The sequence below is a fragment of the Charadrius vociferus genome, unplaced genomic scaffold, assembly GCF_000708025.1.
Source record: "Charadrius vociferus isolate BGI_N301 unplaced genomic scaffold, ASM70802v2 scaffold16, whole genome shotgun sequence".
Classification (NCBI taxonomy): Eukaryota; Metazoa; Chordata; class Aves; order Charadriiformes; family Charadriidae; genus Charadrius; species Charadrius vociferus.
The window spans coordinates 1,822,231-1,849,583 of record NW_009649167.1 but is presented as its reverse complement, the minus strand read 5'-3'; the positions used below and the strand labels follow the sequence as shown (position 1 = coordinate 1,849,583).

The following is a 27,353-nucleotide window of genomic DNA, read 5'->3' as shown; positions in this document are numbered from 1 at the left end:
GTTTTTACTCAATAACTGTTCTTGCTATACAGATTTCGTCCATTAACTTTGAAAGAAGTGGACATTGATACTACTTGCAGCTTCCTACTTATTTCACCACTATCTGTATTCATGCCTAAGCAGGACCACTCCCAGAAAGGAAGCAAAGACGATCCCTTGTATGGAGGCAATTAAGCACAACTGAACATGGAAGTGGCCAGTGCTGTGGGTACAATTCAATCAAGCAGATCAATAGGGGTGGTTTTGATATTCTTGTCACATCAAAGAAACGGAGCCCAGAAGAAAAAGATCTAACAAGTTAAAAATGAAATCAGAATAAATAAGAATAACTCCGAGCAAAAGCAAGAACAAGCACATGGTTGCAAGGGCTGCCGTTACCTTGAAAGCATTATATAGTGTTATTAGAATAGCGTGTTAATTTTTTCCTCATAAATTTGCCAGGTTCAGCCACCAGGGAAAGGCTAGCATTCCAGCTCCCTTTGTTAAAGATATATCTATCTTGCTGAGTCTTGACAGCCCTATCATGTCAGCCCTCTGTAGTAGCAAAGAGTGTTTCAGCAAGGAGGAGGGGGGAAAGGAAAGGAAAAAAAAAAAAAAAAAGTGAAAACTGATGTGATCTACTCTGCTTCCTGTGGGCATATTTCACCACAGCAGATCCAGAGGGATGCTTTGTTATTCCTGTCAGATCAAAGAAAGAGATAACAGAAGAAAATATAAGAGGAAAAATAAAACCCAGAAATGAGGGTAACTGAAAAGCACTGCAAGACTACCTCATCATTATGACTTTTCAAATTATTTAAATATGCTAAATATCAAGTCACCACTGAAGGAATAAATATTGCATAGGCCATATGCTCTGTTAGCTGCCAGCAAAACTGTCCTACTAGGATTAGTTTACGGGCACAGCAACTGCCTGTCAAACACTAGCAATTTTAATCATTTTTCAATTTGCTGTGCGAGTTGTGAGTATGCTCAGGTATTTTGACAGGTGGCTGCTCAGAACAAATATCTGAGCCCAGTAGCTTCACATCACCTTGCTTGCCTACGCACTTGCAATTCTTGTCAGACTGGGGGGGACACAAGATGCAGCAGTCGCAGAAAAGTCAGTGTACTGCACTCCTAAGCTGTATTTGCAGCTCACATCCAACACAGGGATGACACAAAGTTCGCCTAAAGTCTAGCGCAAACCCACAGCTGCCTAATATAATGTTGCATTTGATTTTTCAAAACATTTTTAAGCACAAACAAGCTGCATGTCTAAAAAAACATAGTTAGACATCTTGCCATGATTTTAAACAAATAAACAGAACACCTGAAATAGTATTTTTCTGCAAACTAGATGTGCTTTCAGTACTACATCTATTACGCACTGACTGAACATGCCCACTTAATTATTTTGTGTTTAATCTACAACATAGCACTGAAGATAATTTTAACTCTTCTGTTACCTTTTTAATGACCAGTGTAACTGTGCTGTTCCCTTTCTGCCACAACACTTTGCATCATGCAGAAACAAGTTCCAAACTTTAAAAAAACCACAACTCTGTTGATTTTTGAGTGTCCAAATTTACAGGTATTTGGGAAAAATGAGGCTCCCAAAATCTATAGACATTTTGGGAGAAACCAAGGGAAGAACTACATTTTCCTAAAGAAGTGAACCAATAACATCAAAGGACCATAAGTATTTCCGACATTGTTCTTTATACATCAGCATTCTCAGCATCAACCCCCTGAAGTCAGCCAAATCTGTCCAGTGGAAAGGATTTGGATTATGATGTAAACTAACAGTAAAGACAATTCCAAATAACATCTAATGTCCAATATAACTACTGTTTACATATTAAAAAGAGATACAGGCTTTGTACCGGGGATGTTCTGTCATGTTTCTCCACAGGAGAAGACTGTCATGGTAAAGTTCATTATCAATTACTGCTTTACAAGTACAAGATGAGTTAAGCTGTCATAATCTTCTCAGCCAGAGATCCTGTGCTGTCAAAGAATGTCAATTTTTAATCTGACAAAAGGAAGAAAATTATCTGTTATTCTGACCTCTAATTTCTTGACATTTTAATGCTGTAATTGCTGTGGTTAGTGCTGCAACCATGATTTCACCTGTCAAGTAAGAATGAATCAATATCCTTAAGCTGTTCTTCAAGTTTTACCTTTCACTTCACTGCTTTTACTTTGAAAAAAGAAAGATTTACAAATAGAATACAAAAGGTTCCAATAAAAAAAAAGCAAACAAAAGAATAATTTTACTTTGTTGCACATTTTTTCTGCTCCTTATTACAATATGATAACAATTTTGCAATATGCAGAATAAAAGAGACCATTAGAACTGATAGAACTGGAGAATTTCCCAATTCCTAATCATAACAGATATAAACAACAGAATTCAATTGTGTACATTCTGTGGAGCATTTAAGTCAGGACTTTCATGTTGCCCTCATCACTACTTGAAATAAATTATAATGATCAAATATTTTTTGTGTTATCAGAAAATTACAAAGTTGTTTGAAAAATCAGAATCAGAATGTTTAAATGAAATCAGTATATTTTACCCACCCAGTGCAGATCTTAAGTTGCCAAAGAGTTATCATGGGGGCAGGCATATGTGACTTCACAGACTTTAGTAATCTAAAATTTAATGCTATCCCAGCATTCCGGTTTCGCCCATCATGAATTTGCAAAACAGAAAACGAAGAAAGCAAGCCAGATGGAGAATCTTCTACTAAATAGGTCCAAACAGATCAAAAGTGCAGGATGGCCATTTTTCCAGCGTTAAACAGTAGAGAATTCTTAGAGGGCTTCCCCATGCATCTGAGAAAGACGTAAGGAATGGCAGACGTGAGTTATCCCACCACTGAATATATTTTTGCTCTAGCCAGAAGGCTACTTAAGTGACTCCTTTGCCATTCTTCACAGAAAGCTAAGAACAACATATTCCTCAGTGGTTAAGTGAGGTGCTCAAGCAAAGGGTGAGAGTGAAAGGGCCAACGTATAGCATGAACAGCTCACAGGGATCAGCCTTTTTAAATGATGTCTTTCAATCAGCTCAGACATACATGGGAGGTGTTTTTATTTGGAGCCTTATTTCACTGGACAGGTTCTGCTGGGACTCAGCTCAATACAAAATTAGCCGCAGCCACAGTATGAGGAGGCTACCACCGTATTTGAGTCCATTGGTCTGCTAATGGCAGATGCCAATGAGGTTGTATTGATTGGGCTATTTCACAGCCATTTATTGAGAATGTTCACCGTCTTCTGTGTGACAGAACATAAAAGTTTCAGTTTATTTAGAAAATAAACATCAAGAGCTTTTGGATACAGAGATACGCATTTTCTTGGACAGCTGCAAAGCTCAATTAATTTTAAATTGCAGTGTTTCTAAGTTAAGATGCAAAACGCCACCACCTGCCACTGTAAAACATACTAAACAATTGTTATCACTATTTTTAACGGTGCTAGTATTCCTATCATTACATTCCTGTACTTATAAGTGGTATTCAGAGACTTTTAAAAGATCTTTTAGCTTCTAATTTATTTTCTAGTAATATTTAAAAATCTATTATCTAGTAAAAGTCAGAATAAAGTAAAAAAAAAAATAATCCAACAAAACAATTCATATAGGAAATATATACTTGTAACAGAAACACGACATCCACATACGTGATCTGCTAGATCGTCAAGATGTCAAATGCTTTATTACTGGCTAGAGAATGTCTGCTAGTTTCATAAATAGAGCTCAGGGAAACAGAAGAAGACTCTAAATCTGTCTGTATTTACACATGTATTGTAATTGTTGATTAAAACCGAATAAAAAGTATTTTTAACCTTTTTATAACAAACCAGAAATCACCAATGTCTGAGATCTCTTGGAGGAGAAAGTATACTATTTTTAAATGCTTGCATGCAACTTTATATGTCTCTATATAACAAAAATCAGAAGGATTAATTTTTAGCCTTCTCATTCCTAACCATTAATTTTATTTACTACTCTAACTTGTGGCAATGAAGATGAAGTTCTGCTTTTAGAAGTTTACATGGTATAAGTAGCCTAAGAAAAGGTTTATATGCTACTGACTGACAGGGTTAGATGTACAAGTGAGTGAACAAAAACATCTCCATGAATTTCTTGAAATTTCTGATGACAAGTTATGCATGTAAGTAGAGCCACAGGAGAGCTGAAGAGTCTCATCATGTCATAAGATGTTAAACAAGGTGCACAGACAGACAGATAGACCTCAATCCTACAAGTTCCCCTGTGGGAGTAGACCCTTAAAGTCAAGACATGGGAGTCTGCCCATGCAAATCAGGACCTTAAGCCATGCAAATCCCTTGTATTCATGGTGCTTGACACCTGTTTTATACTTTAAAAAGCATTGCTCCTTCGTATCTCCAGTTCTGTACCTTACCGACTCTTCTCGTGCTCAAAGTTTTACATCCAGAAAACCATGATGTAGATGTTAACATTAAATATATGAAGTAGTGGGATCAAAGCAATTCTGTCCGTTCTTAAAACTAAGCAAATACTAACTGTTCAGAAAATATAAGCTTTGCACTGCATGGTGTGAAATCCAACTCGAGGAAGGTAGGGGTCAGAATGTTTTTTCAGTTCTGCTCCTCAAAAAGCACCACATGTAACAAGATGCAACAACAGTCTACTAAAAAACAACATGCCAAACCCCAGTATTTAGCTGAATACGAATGCTTTCTAGAATCTGTTTCTTTCTGAAATCTGTAATTTCTGTCTCCAAGATTGGAAAACAAACAAACAAACAAACAAAAACCCATCGCCTGGCAATGTATAAATTATTACTGTTTTGCATACAGCAGATGGCAGCTATCTGGGGGAATGGAAGATTGTGTGTACAGCTTCATCACAGCGGTACTCATCTAGCAGCTGTTGCTTCTTCACACTTTTCAGCAAATTTCAATTGTTTTAGCCAGCGAATGGATGATATTAGAAAATAATCATTCAAATTAATTGTCTTACTAAAAACAAATACAGTCATTGGAAGGAAACATGTATCAGGATAGGTAGTAAAATTTTTTTTTAGTTTACTGTTGAATTTAAAATGCTTACTTGCATACATGCACACTTATATATGTATTTCACACATATGCATATAGAAACAAATACTTGTATGCACAACAAATAGAAAATTGTTCCTATTTTGGCAACAGTTTGATTATACTTTACGCGATTAACACAGAAGTAATCTGAATAATTGCTTCTGTCACTCCAGAAAATAAATTCTTTTTCAGATACATATTCTCACCAACATTATCTGACTGAAAAGGTTAGATTTTTTTCCTGTGACTATGATGCAGTTTTTTCTTTCAGCTTTTCAGTTCTACTAAGTAAACTTAATAAAAGTAAATTATAAAAAGTAGCAGAATATGTATTACAGGATATACATTGCATTATAATTTCCTGTATCATAACTGACCATTAAATATATTAGTAACTTCAAGCAAACAAAATACTTTGGGACACCTGTTTTATTGCTAGCTTATTAATCCTTGCTCCTGAAGTCACCTAGGGCTAAAGTTCTGATTCAAAGTTGCATACAACAATTTTTTCCAGCAGTGAACGATGGAAAAAGTACCATTTCTTGTAAGCTGACAGCAGTTTTTAGAACGAAATGGCAGTAAACACCTACCTCCCTGAGGACAGGATCAGTGATACTGTCCAGGTTCACAGAGCCTTCATATGTTAGGTAGTGGAAAACATTGAGTGCACGCACTGCTTCTGGTCCTCGTTGCTTGTAGCCAAATATAAGGTCAATCCACTGATGAAGCTGACACGATACAAACTCGCTTTCCAGGGCCTGCAAGTGAAATTCAGAGTTAGGAAGTAAATTCCATCTTGCAATTTCATGCTTAAATTATGTCTTACCTTTTCCTATTAACTGAGGAAATACAATAGGTATCATTATATTTCCCATTCAGGCTTATTTGATATATTTGAAATCCTTCAAACATTAAAAACACAGAACTTATTATATTGAAAGAAACACTAAAAAGAAATTCTTCTTTCCTTCAGCTTTACATCATGCCAATTTTCGTCTCAGCTACTGGGTTTCTCCTAGCTGCAAGGGTTTTAATTATTAATTTTTGGCCTTGGCAAATAATTTAGGTGATTTGTCAAGAAAAACTGATGAAAAAGGGAGACTAATTTCAAAAATTCAGTCTACCAACTCATTTTCCAACTAGTTCTAATTAGTCTTAAATCTAAAACGGAAACCTGAGGATTCAAAAGTTGTATTGGCAAAATGAGGTTCTGAATTCCATATGTGAATTGTGGCTAATTTCTCAAAGGAGAAAAGCATTTTTCGCACTCATTTTTGACATTAGGTTGGTTCACCAGAGAAAACACAGGCCGTGATTAGCTAGTTTAAAAATGGATTGCTATTCCTTTGCTCGGTTTATGGAAAGAGACTAATTCTAGACAGGGGAAATGATGATAGTATTACCGTTGTGCCTGATCTGACCAATGTGCCTTCATCAGACATGACTGGTATCCTTAGTAGATATCATTGCCTGAACTGGAGCTTTTGAAAGCTGAAGGCATTACATAGTTTCTCCTCACCCCTCTCCCAGACTACCTATCTTAGTTTCCCATGAAGCTGCACCTGGATACACAAACCATTCTCCTATAAAGACTCATCATGTATTTAAGACAGCATCCTGGCACACTCGTTCCTTCTTTCCTAATGCTACCTTCAGAGAAGAATTGTGATAAACAGGAACTGGTATTAAAATAAAGATTCATGATTCATTGACCAAGTTTTTATACGTGTCCTTGCCCAAACTCTGTCACAGTGCTGTGATATACATTGTACAGCGTTGTATACCTAGTTCCCTCCAATCAGAACAAGCGCAGTCCAGTTCTCAGATCTGGGAACTAACTTCTGATTAGTTTATCAGGAAAAAAAATAAATTACAGTATCACAGAATGGCTGAGTTTGGAAGGAACCTCTGGAAACACCCTGGTCCAACCTCCCTGCTCAGTCAGGGCCACCTAGAACAGGCTGCCCAGGACTATACCCAGACAGCTTTTGAATACCTCTGTGGATGGAGACTCCACAACCTCCCTGGGCAACCTGTGCCAGTGCTCAGGCACCCTCACAGTAAAACAGTGTTTTCTGATGTCCAGAGGGAACCTGTTGTGTTTCAGTTTGTCCCCATCGCCTCTGGTCCTGTCACTGGGCAGCACTGAAAAGAGCCTGGCTCGCTTTTAAAAAAAATAATACCAGCCTTAATACATATTCATTATGTCAAGCCTACTACTGCTCAGCATACAGGCAGAGCTGGCAGCAGCCCTCTATATTGCATTATCTAATACTTTTCATTCTCAAAGATTGTGGCTTTTTTTTTTTAAATTCCCCTGAGAAATCCTAATTCCTCCATTGTTTCTAGCACAGGGCCACTACCCAGCACAAACCGGGGTAATCATGCAATCCCGCCTCAAACGTGCTCCCTGTACTGCTCCACGTGGAAGAGGAACTCTCTGTGCTTTGGTGGAAAACTGGAGCCTTTTCTGTCGAAACCAGTGACTGTTATTTCTGAGGAAAATGGATGGGAAGGCTCAGGCTTAATAGCTGACATGTAGCTCTGTTTTCAAGGGCTTAAGTTCAGCATACCATAAGAAGCTATAAAGAAATGTTGCCGAGAACCACATAAAAAAAATTGTTGGTTCCTTTCCAAAATCAGGGGCCATCATATGTAAATTGCGAGTAATATTATTTAAATAGCATTAATACTACTTAATGCTAAATACTATTAAACTAATGCTATTTGGTTTCAAAGCATGTCTCCCAATAAATAATTAAGAAATGCCAGATCCTTAATGATACTGTATTGTGTGCGTGCAACATGATACAGTCAGCAACTACATCAACCCACATCATCTTTTTCATAGGACTTTTACCTCATTTAGCATGCAGGATGTTAGCATGCAAAGATGAAATTAAGTATGCCACAGTAACCATAAATAAAGCATTTCCTAACTTTTAAGTGCTCAATTTTTAATGTTCCTTTGTATGTAATAAAATTTAAAATAGAATTTAAAGCCTGTTGTCTTTCCAGCATCCATCTCCAACCGACTTACAGCAAGAAGTCTAGCTGTTCACTTCCTTCTCCGAACTCTGCATATTTATAAGTTTCTTCTGCATCTGTATCTGTTATTTATTTATTTATTAAAAAGTAATTAACAACAAAAAAAAAATGTTAGGCGTTTGCTTTGGTCAAAAATAGCGTTTTTTCTAGAATATGGAGAGCATTTCCGGAAAAGGGCAAACCTTTTGGCTATTTAAAGGTGGGAGAGCAAATTTGAAAAAACAAATGCTTGGGTCAGATGAGCGTATTTCACCCATTATCTCCTCTAACATCCTCTCCCTGGTGTTAGGAGAGTTGAATGCCTATGTTATGTTTCCCTGAGGCAGTTTCTACTTGCATGACCAGCCCTTACTCAGCAGCTTGTCATTCCAGAGAAGGTCTTACTGACCCTGGCAGGTTTGGAGAACTTCTATTCCACATGGGTGAACGGTTCTTTAATAACTTATTAAACAAATGAGCTACTTTTTAACAGCAGCATGTCATGTCTTCTGTCTCAGATTCTTCAAGCAGATTTATTGTACTATGTTTATAGGTCTAATTGTTCTTTAAAGGTCTGTATGCTGAAATGCAACACAAGATTTGTAAGGAGTGAGTTTAATCATTTTGAACTATAAATTTAAGAACTCCACGGAAGTTTGGAAGTCGGAAGAATTGCTGCCAGGGACACGAGGATGGTGGTGGTGGCAAGGGGAAAAACAGCGCTGTGCCTGCCAGGCGCTGTGTGGTGGAAGATGGGTGTGGTGGGGATATTTGGGGCAGAGATCCGACTGGAAGGTGGAGAGAGGAGCCAGAGCGGGGAAGGGGAGTTGCTCTGCATGGGCCTTAGCACCACATGGCCTCCAGCTGCGGGCTGTGACGGGCGCTGTGTGATGTCCACGTTCTTCCCATCAGGGCGTCATGTGGTGTAGGGCACCAGGTGAGGGTGCACTCAAGAACGGGCCACCAAAAGGCTACAAAGTCCTACCTGGTGCTCGGTGGGGACAAGGCTCCTGATCTGTGCTTAATAGCCTGGATTCATTTTAGTCAGGAGAAAGCTTCTGATGTCAGGTCTGACCTGGTTTGCTGGTGTTTCTCCCAAGTACTCCTGCAACGCTACTCATGCGATGCTTGCAGAATCCTCTCCCTAATTTCCTCTAATGCAGAGGCTGCTCCCCCTCCATGTAAGTGCCTCCTGAAAATTTATGAGCTGTTCACTGTCAACAGTACATCCTTTGGTTTCTCAAGAATATGCAATGCTCAGTAGGGAATAGGGTGAGGGAATTTTCTGCGTGAAAAATAATTTGTAGGTACAGTAGGAACAACATACAGAAGAAGATAACAATATTATCCTTAAAATAGGCTGGTGATGGCCCTAAAGAACAGCATTTTTCAAGAACATTCTAGCTTTAAAGCATTTAATTTTTTGAGCACATTTTCAATATGAAATATAAGGAAACAATTTGGGGTTTTTTTTTAGAAAAGCAATAATTATTATTACTAATATAAATATATAATATTATTTATGTTTTTAATTACTTATGGTTTTTAAAGATTCTTACTGTTAAATAGAAATGAGCTAATATCCAGCTTGTTTTCTATTATAATTATAATGTACAGAAAACGGTGTTTTATTCAGGCACTCTCAAACTGAACTTGCTTCAATCACTGTTACCAGTGCTTCATTTTCAAATAGCAGCAGTCCAGTCTGTGTTTTTTCATGGGTTTTGAGGAAGGAGTCTCTCACATTGCTGTTTTCAATGGACTGACTTATATTGCTAATAGGTAAATTGCAAGCATTATTATCCATGTAGTATATACATATTTTGAAGTAAAAGTACTGTGGTTTTTGTGTGTTTGCAAGTAAGTGCATGCACACACGTTCCACGGGCTGAAAATCTGACCTGTAGCTGTTGTAAAATATATGTAAGTATTAGTAAGTTTATGTTTATATATAAACTAAATAAAGTTAATATAAGCCAAGTTATTGCTTAGTGGGATCAAGTACTATAGCTCTTCTCAGACCACTGTGCAGTATGAACGCTGCACACTTTCCTCTCCGCTCATGCTAATTTGATGTTAAAATTATTTTTCACAGAGATTCCAGTAGGAGACATTGACATTTATTTTAATGCACACTATGTGCTGTGCAAAGTATCAGCAGTTCTGGATTTATAAAATATGCTATTGCAACCTCTTTCTAACGCAATGTTTTGTGTTACCTGGATATTTTTTGTCACCAGACAAGAGGAAAGCTCTGATGCTGCCCATCGTCTGGACCACCGCTGCACCTGCCCCTCCTGTTTCTGCAGTTCCTGCCTTGTTTCTCTCCCCTCCATAGCTACACGCTCTCTGTCTCTCCAAGAACTCCTACCACGGTAGGAGTAATCTTGCCATTAACTTATATTCAGTATATTTAAGAAAATTTTCTTAAAACTACTCTGAGACACTTTGGTTTTGTAGATCTGCTCAATATCAGACCACTGGCTGTTTCAGCCTCTGAGCTGGGTTATCTTCTCTCCCCTTACATCCGTGCTCCTCTGCAGCCATTGAACATATAGATTCTCTCTGCCTAATATTTCCCTGCCTCATTTACCATTTCTTGTACTGACTATCGGAGTAAAATCTTTGACTCTTGTCATAAAATAAAACAGGCAATACTGATATCTGAAATGAGTTATGCTTCTTTAAACAAAGTAATATTTTAATAAAAGTGACACAGAAGTGCATTCTACAGATTTGGGTTATTCATGGATGTCTGCACAGAAACTGATCCTTTAAGTGAGCATCTTCAAGATGCAAATAAGATTCTTCAGCGACATAGAAAGTTAAAAAAAAAAAATCACTGCTATTTCCAAATTAGATTGAAACCTCTGTTAGCTGAATGAGTTTTAATTGCATTGAGAACAAACCTTGGCAATACACAAAATAAAATCAAAGCTACTACTGAGGAAGTAATATCAAATCTTATCTACTGCTTATCTGGTAAAAAAGGAATGTCAACTGCTGCTGAATGGTGAGGAGAAAAGATAAATCTTCCAGATCCTCATAGCACAGAGATTTCATAATAGATGTTTCTAACGACTATTCAAGAAGCTTTTTAATTATGAAATACTATGCATGCTTCTGAATAGCCAGGGAACTGTACAAAAATGTAATTGGCAGCAAAGAGTGCAAATAAATAATTTCAAAGACAGAAAGAAAATTCAATCTTAGTAACAGTTATGTAATAGGAACAAAATATGTATAACAAAAACAGGACACCGTTTAGTCTCTCAAAAATATAATTTATAGTGAATGCATTTTACTCAACACTGTAATTTGTAATTGAATATGTGTATGCGCCATAATGAAAATATCATTATAATTAACTTTGAATTACACAATCTTGCATCTTTTGTTTCAAAACTAAAGAACGCTTATTATGAAAGCTCTGCTTCAGTGTTTCACAGTGGTGTTCCCTGCCTTGATTTAACATGCTTGACTTACTGACTGAATCTGTTCTATTTCTGGCTCTCAGGACTGCTCTAAGTCTGTGGGGATTGAGAGGCTGAGTACGACTACAGATGCACATCTGTGGAAGGTTTTATGCGTGGGTTTTTTTTTTCCTGGTAAACTGGGAGATTATGATTGATGAGCCCAGCATTAGGGTAATGTTATCAGGGACACTTTCTGCCTCTGTCCTTTGTGCCATCGCTGAGGTCAGACCATAACCATGTTAGCATTGAACATAGTGCTTTATTAATGTTTCATGAGTAACTCTGTAGTAATCAGTCTAGCTTTGTATGGATAAATAAAACTGCTACAACAATCCCTGACGTATACACTGAGTGCTTTAGAAGCCACTGTAATAGGTCTTAAAAGTAACTTGACTGAATGTCTTTTCCGGTCTTTGTAATAAGTCTAATTTTCACAAGTTTAAAGGAATCTCTTTTGATGGAAGACGATTTCCACTTCCATTTGTGTGTTTAGTTAGTTTAGTAAAACACCCAGCTGAACAATCAAATAAAACAACACCAAAACCCTGCCTGCCATTTATTAATTTGCACAGATTTTTAGTAAAGCTTGTTAACCAATTGGTTATGTTGATTTTTGTGACTGTGCCTCTGTGACGTTTTCTAGGCTTTTATCTACTTGCTTTGGTAAATCTCAGGATGAAATGCTGAAATTCTTGCTGTTATTTAAAGAAAATGTTTCCATTCATAAATGTGCAAGTAGGCTGTATATAAGGATTTGTATTTACTCCCACATAGAATTACACATTATATATGCCTGCAGCAAGCAAAAAATGTGTATGAACAGAAGAAAATATTGTCAGTGAGGGAAAAACAAGATCCCACTCTATGTTATGCAGTATCACATAGGATCCTTTCCACTGAAATGAAATGGCTACTGCTGATTTCATTAGACAAGGGATCAGGATAACACTTACTTGAAATATTCCTCAATTTTTTGTGGCTTTCCTGTAAACATGTACTTTACTTGCTTTGCTAAGTTGCTGTAGAAATTCCAGGCTTGCACAAGCTTGCTGTATTTTACACGTCAGCACCACACCCAGGCTATTTTCTTTTTCTCAAGATAGATTCTTGTCTAACAGCCAAAGCTTGGCCTGGGGATGACCTAACTGAATAATACATCTGCTGGCCGGTTCAAAATACGGAATCAGACATTAGGTAGGGAATGTCAAACTTTCCAGTCCCTTTATATTTGTTCCTTACTTTGCCCAGTCTAGTTCTAGCAACCAAAAGGACAGTGTACTGGCAGTTTACTGTATGCGCTAAAAAAACCCTACGAGAGAAAGTTTTTCTGAAAAATTATTGCACATTCAAACTATTACACTTTCAAAATGTAATTCCACTACTTCTTACTACACATACTGTTTGCATTTTTGTGAAAGGGATTATCCTTCTTTAGCTACTTGCTACTTTATAAGCCTTATAAAAAACTATGCAACTGTCATGCTCTTTAGACATCCCAAAGTCATTCACTTTGTTTCTGTTCTGTGAACTCCATCCAAATGTGAATACTTCTTCTGTCATCCAGTCACCTAGAAGTGAATCCAATATTCCAGGTGCAGTCTCAAAAGGACCATAGACAGGTAAAATTGGTTACATCCTCTGTGATGCAATGATTCTCCATAGATGGCATCGAAATACACTTACTTCTGGTGAATATAGAATTACAGAGTTTTATCTAATATAATTGCTGCTTATTGTCACCCTTCCCTTGCTACTGCTCTATTTTTGGTACTATTTTTGTTTCCAGACTTCTGCTTCTTATTGAATATTTTTAATTCTTTCCTCCCAAGGTGATTTTCAGAAGTACTAAATCTATGCCTCTATCTCCTGTTTTCTAGGCAATTCCCAACTTTATTATCATTTGTGAACTTCATCAGACTGCTCACTTGAAGATAGTGTGTATCTGTATAGAACTGAATTTTAACTACTGATCGTGCTCCTGCTAAAAGTAGATGCTGGGATGAATAAAGGCCATGCAGAAACTGCCTCCGGGCAAAACTGTGTTATAACAGCATGATGCTCACATCTGTGGGGACAGGGGTGGAAGACAGTATAGGAAGGGTATGATAGATAAGTGAGATCATTTCTGATTTTATAAATCTGCAAAGTACTTGATTAGTTGAAGACTGTAAATCTAACACTACTCTAATCTCAACATCAGTTTGTGTGTCTCCTGGCAGTCTGAGCATACTCACACACATATGAAATCAGTCATTAGTGCTATTACAGCTTAATATTTAAAAGGTACTTCCAGCATTTAGCTATCAGCCTTTCTTGAAAGTATAGTCCTGAAGAGGCATAAATATTACACTCTAAATCCATGGAAGCAGCTGTTTTCTTCAGCAACACAAAACTCTTCTATAGAGAGCTCTTAGGCTATTTTCTACAAAGCAAAAATTGCACGAGATAAATCAAATAGCCAAAGCTAAAGCTTCTCTTCAAGTGATCTCTTATCACATAGTGCTTTTTATCCACCTATTAATCATTCCATCTTTGTTGAAAGAAAACATGGCAAAAACACAATTTAGGATACAAGAAGGAACATTCTTTATAAAATTTCCCAAAGGGAGTCATTAATACACATCTCTCATTATATTCCCCAATAGGTGGCAGCTTGTTTATCCTTTTTCACTAAGGTATCACACTTCTCTTCTTACAGATGTCAAAACCAAACCTCTTGGTCAACTTTAGTGTGCTTACTCCTGGGCCCAGTTCAGGTTTAGCCACAACCACCATCCAAAAAAGGGCTCTGTGCACCAACATGGGCACTGTGGCGACACACACCTGTGATTGCGCATCCCACGCTTGAGAACGCTAACGGAGTGTAGTGATCCTTTGAGGCCACCTCCTTCTTTGCTAGTAAAATTGCACTTGAATTTGTTGCCACCAGCTGTGACAATTACTTGTTTTTAGAAAGAATGTTACAATATATGCAGCCATAAGAGAAATCAGCCAAGAAAAAGAAAGAAAATGTTGTTCAGCTTTTTCCTGCCAATGAAGGACTACTCCCTGGAACACATTTCTCATGCTTTGTGCAGTGCATTTCATGTGTCACAAGTGATGAAGTTGCCATCACTTCCTTAGGAGACAGTTGTACATGTGTCAAACCATTTACTCTTCTAAATGGATGACACTTCTAAATCATATACATCTAGGAATAGGTTTGTTTTTAGAATATTCTTCTAGTCTTTTGAAATTCATATGGCTATTTTTTCTATCAACTCTTGAAGAGCAAGTTTCTTTAAATAGACAGCTCTTGAAACTAAATTGCCAAACTGATTAGAAGAAAATGAACACTGCTAGACTTATAATGGTGCCGCAAAAGCCCTACAGGGAATAACACACAAGGTGAACAGTTCTGCAACTGTATGGAAACCCATAGCTTATTGAAAGTATAGTCCTGACTCTATAAGCCAGACAAGCAATATGCATTTAAGGAAGATCCATTTCCAGAACAGAACTGTAATTGAACTATTGCTGGCCAAAACATTAGAATATACCTTGGTTTTCCTAGAAATGACTAGAAGCATACGTACATATTAACTCTATCATTAATAAAATCATTATCTATTAAATTAAAGCAAAAAATATAAAATATACAACATAGATAAATGTTTTTCATGCTTAAATTCTGCAGACTTCACAGTGATTTACATCAGAGCAATTCTTTTGCAAAATTTCTTCAGAGACTGCAGTTGTTGGCTTAAGTTCATGCTTCTACACTTCCAGTTCATCTCTGATGAATAGGAAGTGCATAGGTTCAGTCAAGTAAGGAATATAATATATCTTGCAAAATACCAGCATTTATAATAACCTTTTTTTTTTTTTTTTGATGTAGAAGGTGGTGAGGAGGAACAGACAAAATTTTCAGGCTACCCTGTATTGTCCAGCTCATGCCCGTCTGATGTTTTCTCATGCAAGGGTAAATAACTGAATTTTATTTTTCATTATTTGTGCACATGGAAGGAAAATCCATTGTAAAATAAAGGGTTCTGTCAAGCAAGACAAAATGCAAATTCTCCTTCACTTTTTTTTTCCCTATAAATCTAGCTTTCAAGAGATAAAAAACATCATTAGGTTAGCTTGTTAAAACAAAGAACTCCTTACTTAGGCTAAATTAAAGAGCAGCTTACCATCCTGTTGATACGGACGAAGTCTTCAGGCTTCTTGGCCCATGGGGGGAGATCAACATCATTCACAACAACTTCATCTTCCCTGATTCCTAGATTATAGCCATTACTGTTGACAAACATCTCTGGTAGGTAGTAAAATTCTGGAATTAACTCCTAGAAAGGAGGAAACACACAACGAGACTTGATATTTATGCAGAGATGCTAAACAGTGCTGCCAGAATCAGGCCCTGTTGTAGGACACATCAAAGCATTCCTGGTTTTGTTTATGTTTCTGTGCACTTGCTTAAGAAATTTTATAACCTGTTTTCTTGTCAGTCTTACAATCAAACATATTTTTCATAATGAAATAGTCAGTCTTTGTTTTTCCCCTATCCGCTTTTATGAAAAGCATAACTTTGGAAGAGCAGTGCATATCAATAAAGAAGACCTCTTCAGAATAACGTGTACAAGAAACAGTAGGCTAAGCCTTCAATACTATAAATATATTGGATTTTATAATCACTATTTAACTAAACTCCTTAAAAGGGGTGAAAAAGTTGCTGATATAACACTATCTTGATTTTATTTTCTCTATATTCTTTAATTGCAAAGAAAAGGTGGCAATTTGACTACCTATATATAGAAAAAGAATTCAGGGTGAATGAATTTTTCTACTGTAAGAAAAATTCAAAGATACACGGAGAGAAAAATGTCAGTACAACAAATGTCCTTAAAACAGAAATACATCATATTTAAACTGTGAAAATCAATAACTGAGTAGCAAAGATCACCTGCAGTGTATTAATACATTATAGATAAGTTAGGGTGTGAAGTTTTTCCCAGTTTCCAGGACAGCTACATAGAAATGCATTTTGACATAATAAATATCACCATTTGTTTCTGTCTATTATTTTAGCAGTAAGTATTGAACTGCAATAACAAAAAAACTCTAAAGCCCGCTATCTCTTTACTAATATCCAGATACAGATTAGATTCACTAAATTGCATTGTTAAAAGCATTATGGCATTCAGTTGTGTAACGTGATCAAAACTGATGACACAGCACCTGAAACCTGAGTCTCTTTGTGGTCCTTTCAAAGGCTGCAGACATGCGAAGCATAAAAAAAGAATCACTGCAGACACAAACTTATCTAATTAAATCTGATCTGCAACTCCATAGAGAATAGAGCAGTTAAAGCATAGATGGTCCTTTCAAATTTATTCATTAAAAAAAAAAGAAGAGAATATTTATGTTATAATTTTAAGTATGTTTAGGGAGGCAATTTACTTGCTTCTTTACATTTTTAATATACTACAAACAGTCTGAATTCAGATTAGACTAAAATGCAACGCAAATCAATATCTAACCAGTGCAAAACACTAACCAAATGAGACATGCCTGAGCTTGAAGAGCACATTATGAAATGAGCTGTAATCTCAAAAATAAAATATATATATATATATATTACATGCACTAAATAATAACCAGCAGCTAGAGCAAAGCCAGACTAAAAGCAATCCTGAATATCTTATAAGGTTAAAAGAAAAAATATTCTTTTACTGACAATCTTGAGTTTGATTATATACCTCTAATTTACTCAGAGTATTTCTAAAAGCAAACTTCCCCTTTTTCCCTAAACAGGATTCACTAACTCTCAGGTTCCTGAGGAAGCCCTCTGGTTTTCTCTAATGGAGGCCAAAGAAGAATGAACGACCCTCACAGTTGGAGAAAACTAGATATTAATCTTTCCAGAGCTCAACAAACTACTGCTAACTTGGGACTAGGAGCTGGCCACAACCCAACATGTGCTACCATGCAAATCACTGACAAACCAAGAGCATTGCCTCAAAGAAAGGAAAAATTCATAAGGACCTCAGAATGACAAAATATTAAGTCAAAATTAAATTAAAAGTCAATATTCAAATGAAACAATTTATTAAAGAAAAAAGTAAGCAAAGTTTATTTCTAGTTTGTATAAAAGCCTTGAAACACATACCACTGTTTTTAATTATTACCAGTTTTTATGCAACATGGTAGTGTACTAACCTGCAACGTGACATAGCAAGCAAGTTTTTGATTCCATCAAAGATACACTAACCCTTAAATTTCCTTTTCCTGTTTTAAATGTCCCAGGATCTAATTGTGAAATTTTGCATCTAACGTATCTGAAAGATTTGTGCTACCCAGAGACCCATCTAGTGTTTAACTGAATTCTACTAACCTTCTGACTTCAGGGGTATCTTGAAACAAAGGGATTTAGATCACTGAATATTTGTAATGGTACTTCCATTTATTAATTTTATCTTTGTTGCTATTTGCTTTCAGTGTAATTTAATGTTCCCTTGTCGAGTATAGCAGAAAACATAAATAGAAATAGAATAAATAGAAAGCATGTGATTAACTTTCTTCCTAAGATTTACTGTGTTGTATATGTTTAGTTTGACCTGTCTTATTCCTGTGCTCTGGAAACTAACCAGCACCAGACTTCTAAATCCTCTTCAAATAACACTCTCTCTAGAACCCTAATCATTTCAGTTACACATCTCCTGGTATTTTTTTTTTTTTCGACAAAGTAATAAAACTAAACACAGTATTTAAAAAAAAAAATTAATAAACCCACTGTGTTACAGTCTCGGGATTCTCTTCAATGTTATTTTTAGTGCAGCCTACAATTTTGTTTGCTTATTTGAGTACTATTTAGCATGAATTGAACCTTTTCTTGAGATACAAACAATGTCGCATGTGACCTTTCCCAGATACTTACATATTTCCCATACTTTGCATTAACCATTCAGTTTTCTTTGGTAGCATTTGATATTCCTCTTGCAATTTTGCTGTCTCCACTATTGACTAGACTAAGAAACCACAATGCTTAAAAATAGCTCAGATAAATCTATTCCTTTCTCCTTTCTAGAGAATGAATGAATATATACTAAAACACAGACCCATTATGAAACCTTGTGGCACCCTGTAAGTATCAATTTGCTAACATTTGGAAAAATCTTCAAAATGTGTACTTAGCTACTTAGAAGCATAGAAAATATAACTAATCTAGAGAAGTGTGATAGAAAGGTTTGGTTTTATGTGTTCACTGTTTATTCTGCTGTGAAAAAAATGAAGAAGCTGTCTCTTCTACCTCATGCCAACGCCGGGTGAGGATGGAAAGGCCAATAGTCCCTTCCCCAGGGCCCCTGAGCATGCTTCACGAGGAGAAGTACAAGCTGGGAGAAGCAGAGAGAGGAAGGATGAGCAAGGACAGAGCAGGCAGCGAGGACAGAGCCTGGGAGGTTGCTGGGAAAAGGAAGGAGCAGACAGGAGTGAACCTCAGTGGAGACGGCAAGACGACAACTGGGGCCCAGAGAGAATTGTTTGAACTAAGAAGCCACGGAAAGTTGTAAGAAGGAACACAGGAATAAAGGAAAGGATAACACTAGCAAGGGCTAGAGTTATTTTCAAAACCTATTTACATTTTTCTCAGCCAGAGTTTGTGTCTCCCCTGTTTCATAAATGGGTTCATGCCAGTTCACATTCTACTAAAGATTATGGCTAGAGAGAGACAGCTCTTTTGGTGCTTTTCCTGTTAAGGACAGGGAACAGATACCTCAAATGTCTAACCGTTTCAGGGTGACACTTGGAGAGGTGACCTTGCCCATTCCTCCACTCCAGAAAAGGTTCAGTTATACCATCTTTCCTGCCAGATATCTGTCTACCCTGTTGTCCCAGAATTTGAGTGACACCAACTCCACAATGCCTCCATAACTTCAGTATTCTTCATCTGAGGAGGTTTTACCTAACTCCTGGCCTGAAACTTCTGTTACACAATCTAAGCCCGTTTTCCCTTGTTCTAGCTATCAATCCATCCCAGATACAGAGAACAAATTACTGTTTTCTCTTTGCATAGTTTATTACATGTTTGGAAAGCATTATCCTAGCAGTTCTAGAGCTTTTCAGCTCCTAAAAGTCCAAATGAAGGACAATGATTTTACCTTCTGTAATGCTACATTGCTTAAGTTTTAGATACAGATGTGAAAAATATTCTTTTAATCTCCCCAAATTAGCTAGCAGAATTATTCCTAGTAAGTGCATAACTTAATTTACTCCTATATATACTTTGGCTTTCCTATATTTTGCCACATGTTCATTACACAGAAGCCAAAATAAATGTTTTTATCTACCTCTGTGGTCTTCAGATCAGAGATTAAGATTGCATACTTTTCTGACAGGATCTGCTATTTTTCACTCATTTTTATGCCCAGTCTAATTTGCCATACAACATAGCTTCTTACAAATCACCAGCTTCATACTTTAGAAGGGTCATTGCTAAATTCACCCTGAATATAGGGACAAGGAGACTCAGGAACTGGCAGGGAGCGAATGTATCTCAGGGATGGTATTTACACCAGGGGATGGGACACAGAGGAGCTTCTGTCTGCTGATCTGCTTTCCACTTGACAGACAGAACAGTTGATAAGTGGAGCCTTAAAACTCGTATTGCACCTTCAGTGTCAGTAGCAGCACAAGGTCAACGCAAAGCCAGGTCTATGCAAAGGAATGCTTGTTTGAAGCTACCATGATGTGGAGAAGTTTATGTTTCAAGCACAAATGTTCATGAAAGACAAAACTCAAAATATTTTCTTCCTACACTACAAATGTTGAGTCAGTCAGCGTAAATCAAGCCATGAAGGAAAACATCCAAAATAACAACATAAAAAGGCTTCCTCAGAAATTACATCAGTTTTCAGGCAGAAAATAAGGGAATGCAAAGAAGACACAGAAGAACAATATTTTAAAGAAGTCTGATACCTTTAAAATAGTCACAGACCAATTAAGCATTTTAGATGCATTATCGTTATTGTATGCCATTCAGTTGATATATAATTTTGCATTAACCGATACAATTCAGTAAATTTTATTGGTTTCTTTGCTCTTGCCAAAACATATCAAAGGTTCTAAATAAATCTTTCCGACTACATAACCTGTCATGGGTAATTTCTTACCACAATAAATATCTAGAGTTCAAAGAGTTAATAAAAATAGGGATTCTAGTGATCTAAATCTATTTGCAGTAATTTCTGTCTAGTTGTCCTTGACATTTCACAAGCTGGTAACCTCCTCTGCTCCCTTTCATTCACACTTCTAATAAGACAGGTTAGCTTTCTATCATTTAATAGTCAGCTACCTTTCAAACTGCCCGAGAAGCTTGGCTCTTCTCAGATGAAGAACGATGCAGTAAAGCTACTGAGGGGTGTAAAAAAAAAAAGGTAAAATGAATATTATAACAGACATTTCTTGTCTGTAAATGTGATCTCTAGTTTATTTTAATAGCTATACTAAAACCCCAAGGTATAGTTAACAGTATTATATGCCTTGTGTCTTCATATAAGAAAACATCCCCAAATGCATTTTCGAATTTACAAGCCTGTGACAAATCCAAGCTGCTGAGAAATTAAACTTTAAAAATATGTTTTGGGGTGATAGAGGACCACTATTAACACTATCATAATTGTACACCACTTGCATCAAATCTGATGTTTCTGTTTAATATGTTTTGCTAAGGGTATACCATTTTATGGCCTCCCAATGAAATCAAATCCAACCCAGACGTTTTCACTTTTCTAATATAATTCACTTCAGGGTTTTAAAGCTGCCATTTCTTTTTCTTTCTTTCTTTCTTTTCCTCCCAAAAGGTTGATCCCCTGGCATCCATTAATTCCACAAGAGCCTAGTACTGGGTCAACAAGTCAGTCAGGACTACCTCCATTAACCGTGTTAATTCACACTAAGGCACTTTAATGACATTTTGTCAGAGCTACCTTTCTAACTTCTAAACACTCTATTCAAAAAGTAATATAACAAGTTTGAGAGGCATTAGGGAAGATTAGTGCCTGAACAGGAGGTTCTGGGGAAGTCAGCGTTACCAAAAACTGGAGCAGGGAGGAGGTGGAAAGGAAAAAATGTGAAAGCTGACTGGCCAAGTTATGGTCATTTCCGGGTGACTTGCTTCCTCAAAGGTCACTCTGCGAACGTTCATTCTTCCTCCAGCTTGTACTGATTATCTCGAGAGAAGGTCGATGTTGATAAAGGGAGACACAATAAAATAAACTCTGTTATCCAGGTTCTCCCTTGTGTGTTACCACCCTAATATAGCACATACCATATTAATTCTGTCTCATCCACTGTAGGTGAGCAGGCTTCTTCGAAAATGAACAAAAACAACCCAAGTGTTGTTTTTGAGCAAGAGATTGTTTTTGAGCAAGAGCAAAATTGTCTAAGTAGAACTTTAATCATCCATCGGGCAATAATCTATCATACACTACATTTTTCAAAGGTGGTGTACCTTTTGCCACAATTCTAGATGTAGCAATTACGACTTTTTTTTTTTTCAGGCTGATCAAACTACTGCCACAGCCTTATTTTCATTATCTCAGTGTGAAATAATTTACTTCCAGAGGAGACTACACATACACAAAGGGAGAGAGCAAAGGAGGCAGGGGAAAGGGAGAAAGGGAGAAACAGAGAGAGAAGAATGCCAGAGAGGACACACATACAAAAAAATAAGTCTGACTCACAGAATTGCAGCTTCCTAAAGAGATGTACTGTCTTTTGCAAATGTCAGGTATCTGGGTTTTTTTTTTTAATTTTAATACAGAAACTCTTAAAAGCGGTTTGGATGTTTCTTTTAAAACTACATTGAGGCTGCAAAAGAACACTGTTGTGGGAAGTGCCTGCATTGTTTAAAAAACTCAATTTACTAGTTAAAACTGACCTATTTCAGAAGTGACTTAGTCACTTAAGAATAAAGGACCTCATAGTCCTCCTTCTTAAAAAATAACTTATGAAAAAATCATAATACAGATTTTACTTTCCTAAAACACCCTAATTTAAAAATATTTTTTTAATTAGACCTTGCTAATAAAGAATTAAGGCAATTAATCTCATTATTTAACATGGTACTTGAATGCAAAAATTGTGGCCATCTTACAATAAACAGCATTGAAGAATGTCAGATTAATGCATTACACATGCTGTTTTTAAATTATTTCATAACCTGTGCCACAGTAATTAATGAGATTAGTGAGATCAGAGATTAAATGTACTTAAGGCAGCTCAGATGAATTTCAAATGTATGATAAGGAATACATGAATAATGAACACTTGCTATTCTTAACAGTTTTGAAAGTTTGCTACTTTGATGGATTGTCCATATTCCAAACACCTAATATGTACTATAAGGACTCAAAAAATCTCTAGGGTGGGAAAACAATTTACAGCATGTATATCATGTGGGAATCCACGTTGCCAAAGACCCCCATTTATAACTGCGTGTTCAGCCAGGAAGAAGCTACATAAATATGCAGAACAGTTTGACAAAGAACATGCTTTAAGATTTTGTACTCACATGCAAGCTCTATACATCTTTTCTTTTGCACTACTCTCTTGCAAGACCACTATATAAATATTAGAAGTGGCCAGGCAGGTGAACAGGAATTTTTTTGATGTTTCAAACTCTCAGAGCTGAAGGTTTTTTACTGTGCAAGACAGAGGTTGCTGCTCTTAGGAAGGCAGGCAAAGTGGGTAGGGATTTTTAGGGGATTTCTTGGTGGCTCCCCAAACCTCACTGCTTTTCCAGTCCCTGAAAACTTGATTAAAATGTTTAAAAAGCCTGTAAGGCATTCCAAGCAGCAGCACAACTAATCTGAAAAAATGGGGTATTTGTTGTATTAATAATAGTTCAGTTTCCCATCCTTTTGCAGAATGAACTCTGAGGCCTCAGGGAAAAGTTGGCCCTGATGTCATGGCATTGAGAAATGCAGTTCATTAAGATCTTAAGCAACAAACAACAGCAACAATTAGCTGCTATACTCATTCTTGATTTATCACTACGAAACACAGACGCTACAAATGGAAAGGGCCTAAAGGGTCAACTAGCGCATCCTCTTGCCAATTCATGATTGTCCCGGGTGCTTTTCCAGTGCTTTGCCAGTCTACGTTTCTAAGAAGCTCAAGAAATAAGGATCTTACTACTTCCCCTTGTAAGGATATTCAAATTCAGACAACACTCAATTTCACTTTAACTTTTCACACTCTGTTGGTTAAGTAAGCATTTTTCAACTTTGATCCCTTCCCTCTGAGGTTTACCTCTTTGTTCCCTGACAAAAAATTCTTCTCCCTTTCATATGTTTGTGTATTTCATAGCATTTATGTTACTGTATCTTCACTTTTAGACATTAATTAACCCACACATACACGCATTTTTCTTCCTGTATTCAACTCCGGAAACACATTTGCTGCTTTTCTTATGTCTCCCTCCAGTTTGGGTATACACTTCCACTAGCTAGCTCCCGGCAACGGAAGCACTAATAATTTGCTTTATCTAGCATAAATACATACAGAAAATTCAACAAGGAAAAAACAAAAACTTGTGTTCTCCAAAAGCATATGATCTCTGAAACAAATGAAGGACTAATCAGACTGTTTCAGTTGGAATTTAGATGCCATGAGATATTCTAGTTGTTTAAACGCTAATCATATAGCTTCGGTCTCACTATAAGCTTTCTGCCGTCCCACTGATCTTCAAGTTTCCCTGTTAAACTGAACACAAAACAGCATTGCATTACAATACATTGCTTAGGCTACTGCAGCGTACTTCAGTAGACTTATTCCAGTAGTGGCTTTGTACCAATATACAACAAATTAATCTGATGATACAATACATTGAATGCTGGTATTAAATGCATTAACAAATCTCCTCTCATTTCTATCTTTTTTTTATTATTTTTTATTTAGATAGCTTATGAACTTTTTCTATTTGCTTTAGCATCCCGTAAAGATTTAGCTTATTTTCAAATCTGCTCTTGTTTATCTATTTTCATCTTAAGCTGAATCAACTCATAATAAATCAATTCAAGGTTAATTTCTAAACCCACCTTCCCTGTATCTTCATTAATTAACAAAACCATATTTTAAACAGCATCTTTAATCCCTAAAGTATCCCTGAACAGACAGGTCAGGGATTATCTGGAGCAAACATTTATTGGCTAACATACCTCATCTGTACCTCCCATATTAGATTTTCTGTAATGACTTAGCTCCAAGTAGTATTTCTCTTTCTAATGGCATAACAGAAATGCATATATATATATATATATCTAAATCTGACTCTGGGGCTCTACGGCAGACTCCTAAATGTATTCTAGAAAACATTATTTGACAATCTTTTCCCCAGCGCAACTCCAAGTTAGTCCCAAGTCCCTTCTTTAAATTCAGTGACATTAAAGTACATAGCTGCCCCACATCTTTACCTTTTGCCTTCCTTCTCTGAAGGTGAGTACCTGGTTTTGAGCATCTTTTTAATACTTGTCTTATTTTAGTAACTTGGATTTTTTGATACAAATACATTTTGTAATGCAACCGTTATCCCTCCATAATTCCTGCATCCTTGCAATAGCTGGAAGCAGCAGTTTAAATTACCCCACTCCTTGTATTTTTACACAAACATTTCAGTTCTTTGTTTTCCTGATAACTCATTCGGTTGCTAGCTTAGGACCAATCCTTTCACTAATTATATACCCTAGTTGAATACCATCCCTCCGTCTGTCCATAGATATTCCTTTATCTTTTGCAATGCCTTCATGTATTTAACTGCCCTCCTCCTGCGTACTAAAGCCAGACAAGAAGATTACAGTCACTTCCAACTGTCTTCCCTTATTCCTCAGTTTAAGGCTCTTATCTTTTGTTTCAGCCCCACTCCTAGGAGGCCATTTTCTCAGACATTCTGGTGGAATTCCAGGAAAACCAGATTTCATTGAGAGAGAAAAATCAAAATGTCAGCACTTTGAATTTGAAGAAATGGCTGTATTTCAAACGCAGCAGATATTAACTTGAATTCCTTCCAACAGGTACTGAAATTTCCTTCGTTTTTCTTACAAAGGTAACAGTGATAGTACTTAAAATACTATTGAGTTTGAGAGGAGCATAAATAAACATGAAATGGGTTGTAGATGGTATAGGTTAATTTTTTTTTCTTTAAAAAGCATTTTCTCCCATATGTTAAGATGGCAATACAATTTACAATTTGTTATTCTAACTAGAAACTGAATAATAACAACATGGTTTGTCCACATACACTTCTGAGACTGTTGGAATATTTATGTAAACAGGATCTCTGGAATAAAAATAAGTCAATGCATTTACATCTTCTTTTGTCAAGTTAAGTCAAAAATATAATAGTAATGTGACCTTGACTGTAGCATTTCCTCCTATGAGTGGCAGTACCAAAATAGAAGAAGGATAAATTCACTTTTAAATGACGCTTAAAAAAAAGAGCCATTCATGGTATACTGCAGCCTTTGCCTACCTTCTGGCTAGAAAATGAGAATCAAGAAAGAACCATATTATTCAAAATATTATTAGATTTTGGTTTATTTCTGATAAGGTCCCATGTATATGAACAATAACACTTTGTATTTAACAATAGGTAAGGAATAACAACAGTAAAATCACGCTGCTCTCCGGCTGTTTCTGTATATCATGTAGAAGTTGTTTTAATCTAATGCGTATTGTTGCATAGTATCCCCAGGCACAGTCAAGTAAAAGCTAAAGCTGTACTGAAAAGCCAACATTTTAAATGGGTCTTGTCATTAATGCTTTATTAATTGCCCCAGGCAATGCAAACCCAGAGCTAGGCATGCTATAACAATATGACACTTTAAGGTCAAATCCAATCCCTGCTGTGTTTTATGGAGTGGGCCAAATATTGAGTTAACAGCAGGAAAGAACAATTTATTGGGCTTTTCTCCATCTCCTGATTATCTGATCTAAATTAGATCAGTTAGGTTGTTTTTCTCTAAAAACAAAACACCTTTTGTCCACTCAACTTCAAAGAATCTTTGATTGTTTCTGTTCGAACAATAATCTTTAGTAATATCTACTTCTTATTCAAACTATACCTAGTGTGCTGAATATAAAGATATGAAATATAAAACCTTATTTGTGCCTACATAAAAAAATAAATACCATAAATTAAAATGCACCTTTATCAATTTATTTAATGCATACATTACCTTCACATCTGAGGTATCTCTTTGGCTGTTCCTCCAAGACCTGGCTACTGAAGAGAAGGTTCGATCTGGGTGGTCAAATTTGCCATCATTTGCATTTAGAAAGAATGTTGTAAAGGGCTCCTGTAGTCAATGAAATGAAGATGGATTAAGGAAACAGCAGAAGGAATCACACGGCAAGTTTCTAACAAAATCCAAATGAATTTTTCAGATCAAAATTCTTCATAAAGGCAGAATTAAAGAAAAATATGGCACCTCATAGTTAAATCTGTGCATAAGTACCAGTAGTGAATATATTAGTACATTTATTGGCACTAAAACATTTTGCACTCACAAATCCTGAGTTATGGCAGGAAAGGTTATTTTATGCATTCACTCTTCCATAAGACTAATTACCCATCAGTGGCAGACCTATGTAGCTTAGTTCCAGTTCACAACGGCTGCCTACTTCACTGCAACCATTGTAAACACCCTCTGTGTTATTTATATTGCCATGCTTTGTTTACCCCTTGCAAGACGGTATGTCACAATAAAATCTTAAAAAATCCCCTGCCTGGATTTT

General features: G+C 36.5%; 1 protein-coding gene across 1 annotated transcript in view; it reads right to left on the bottom strand.

Annotated features, from left to right (window-relative positions):
- NBEA (neurobeachin) overlaps nt 1-27,353 on the bottom strand; it is a 515,614-nt gene that overhangs the window by 53,135 nt on the left and 435,126 nt on the right. Inside the window, exons 52-54 of the mRNA XM_009888422.1 lie at nt 26,795-26,914; nt 15,752-15,904; nt 5,667-5,834 (exon numbers count right to left, since the gene is read on the bottom strand). Coding sequence (XP_009886724.1) covers nt 5,667-5,834; nt 15,752-15,904; nt 26,795-26,914 — 441 coding nt within the window. The remainder of the gene's footprint in view (nt 1-5,666; nt 5,835-15,751; nt 15,905-26,794; nt 26,915-27,353) is intronic.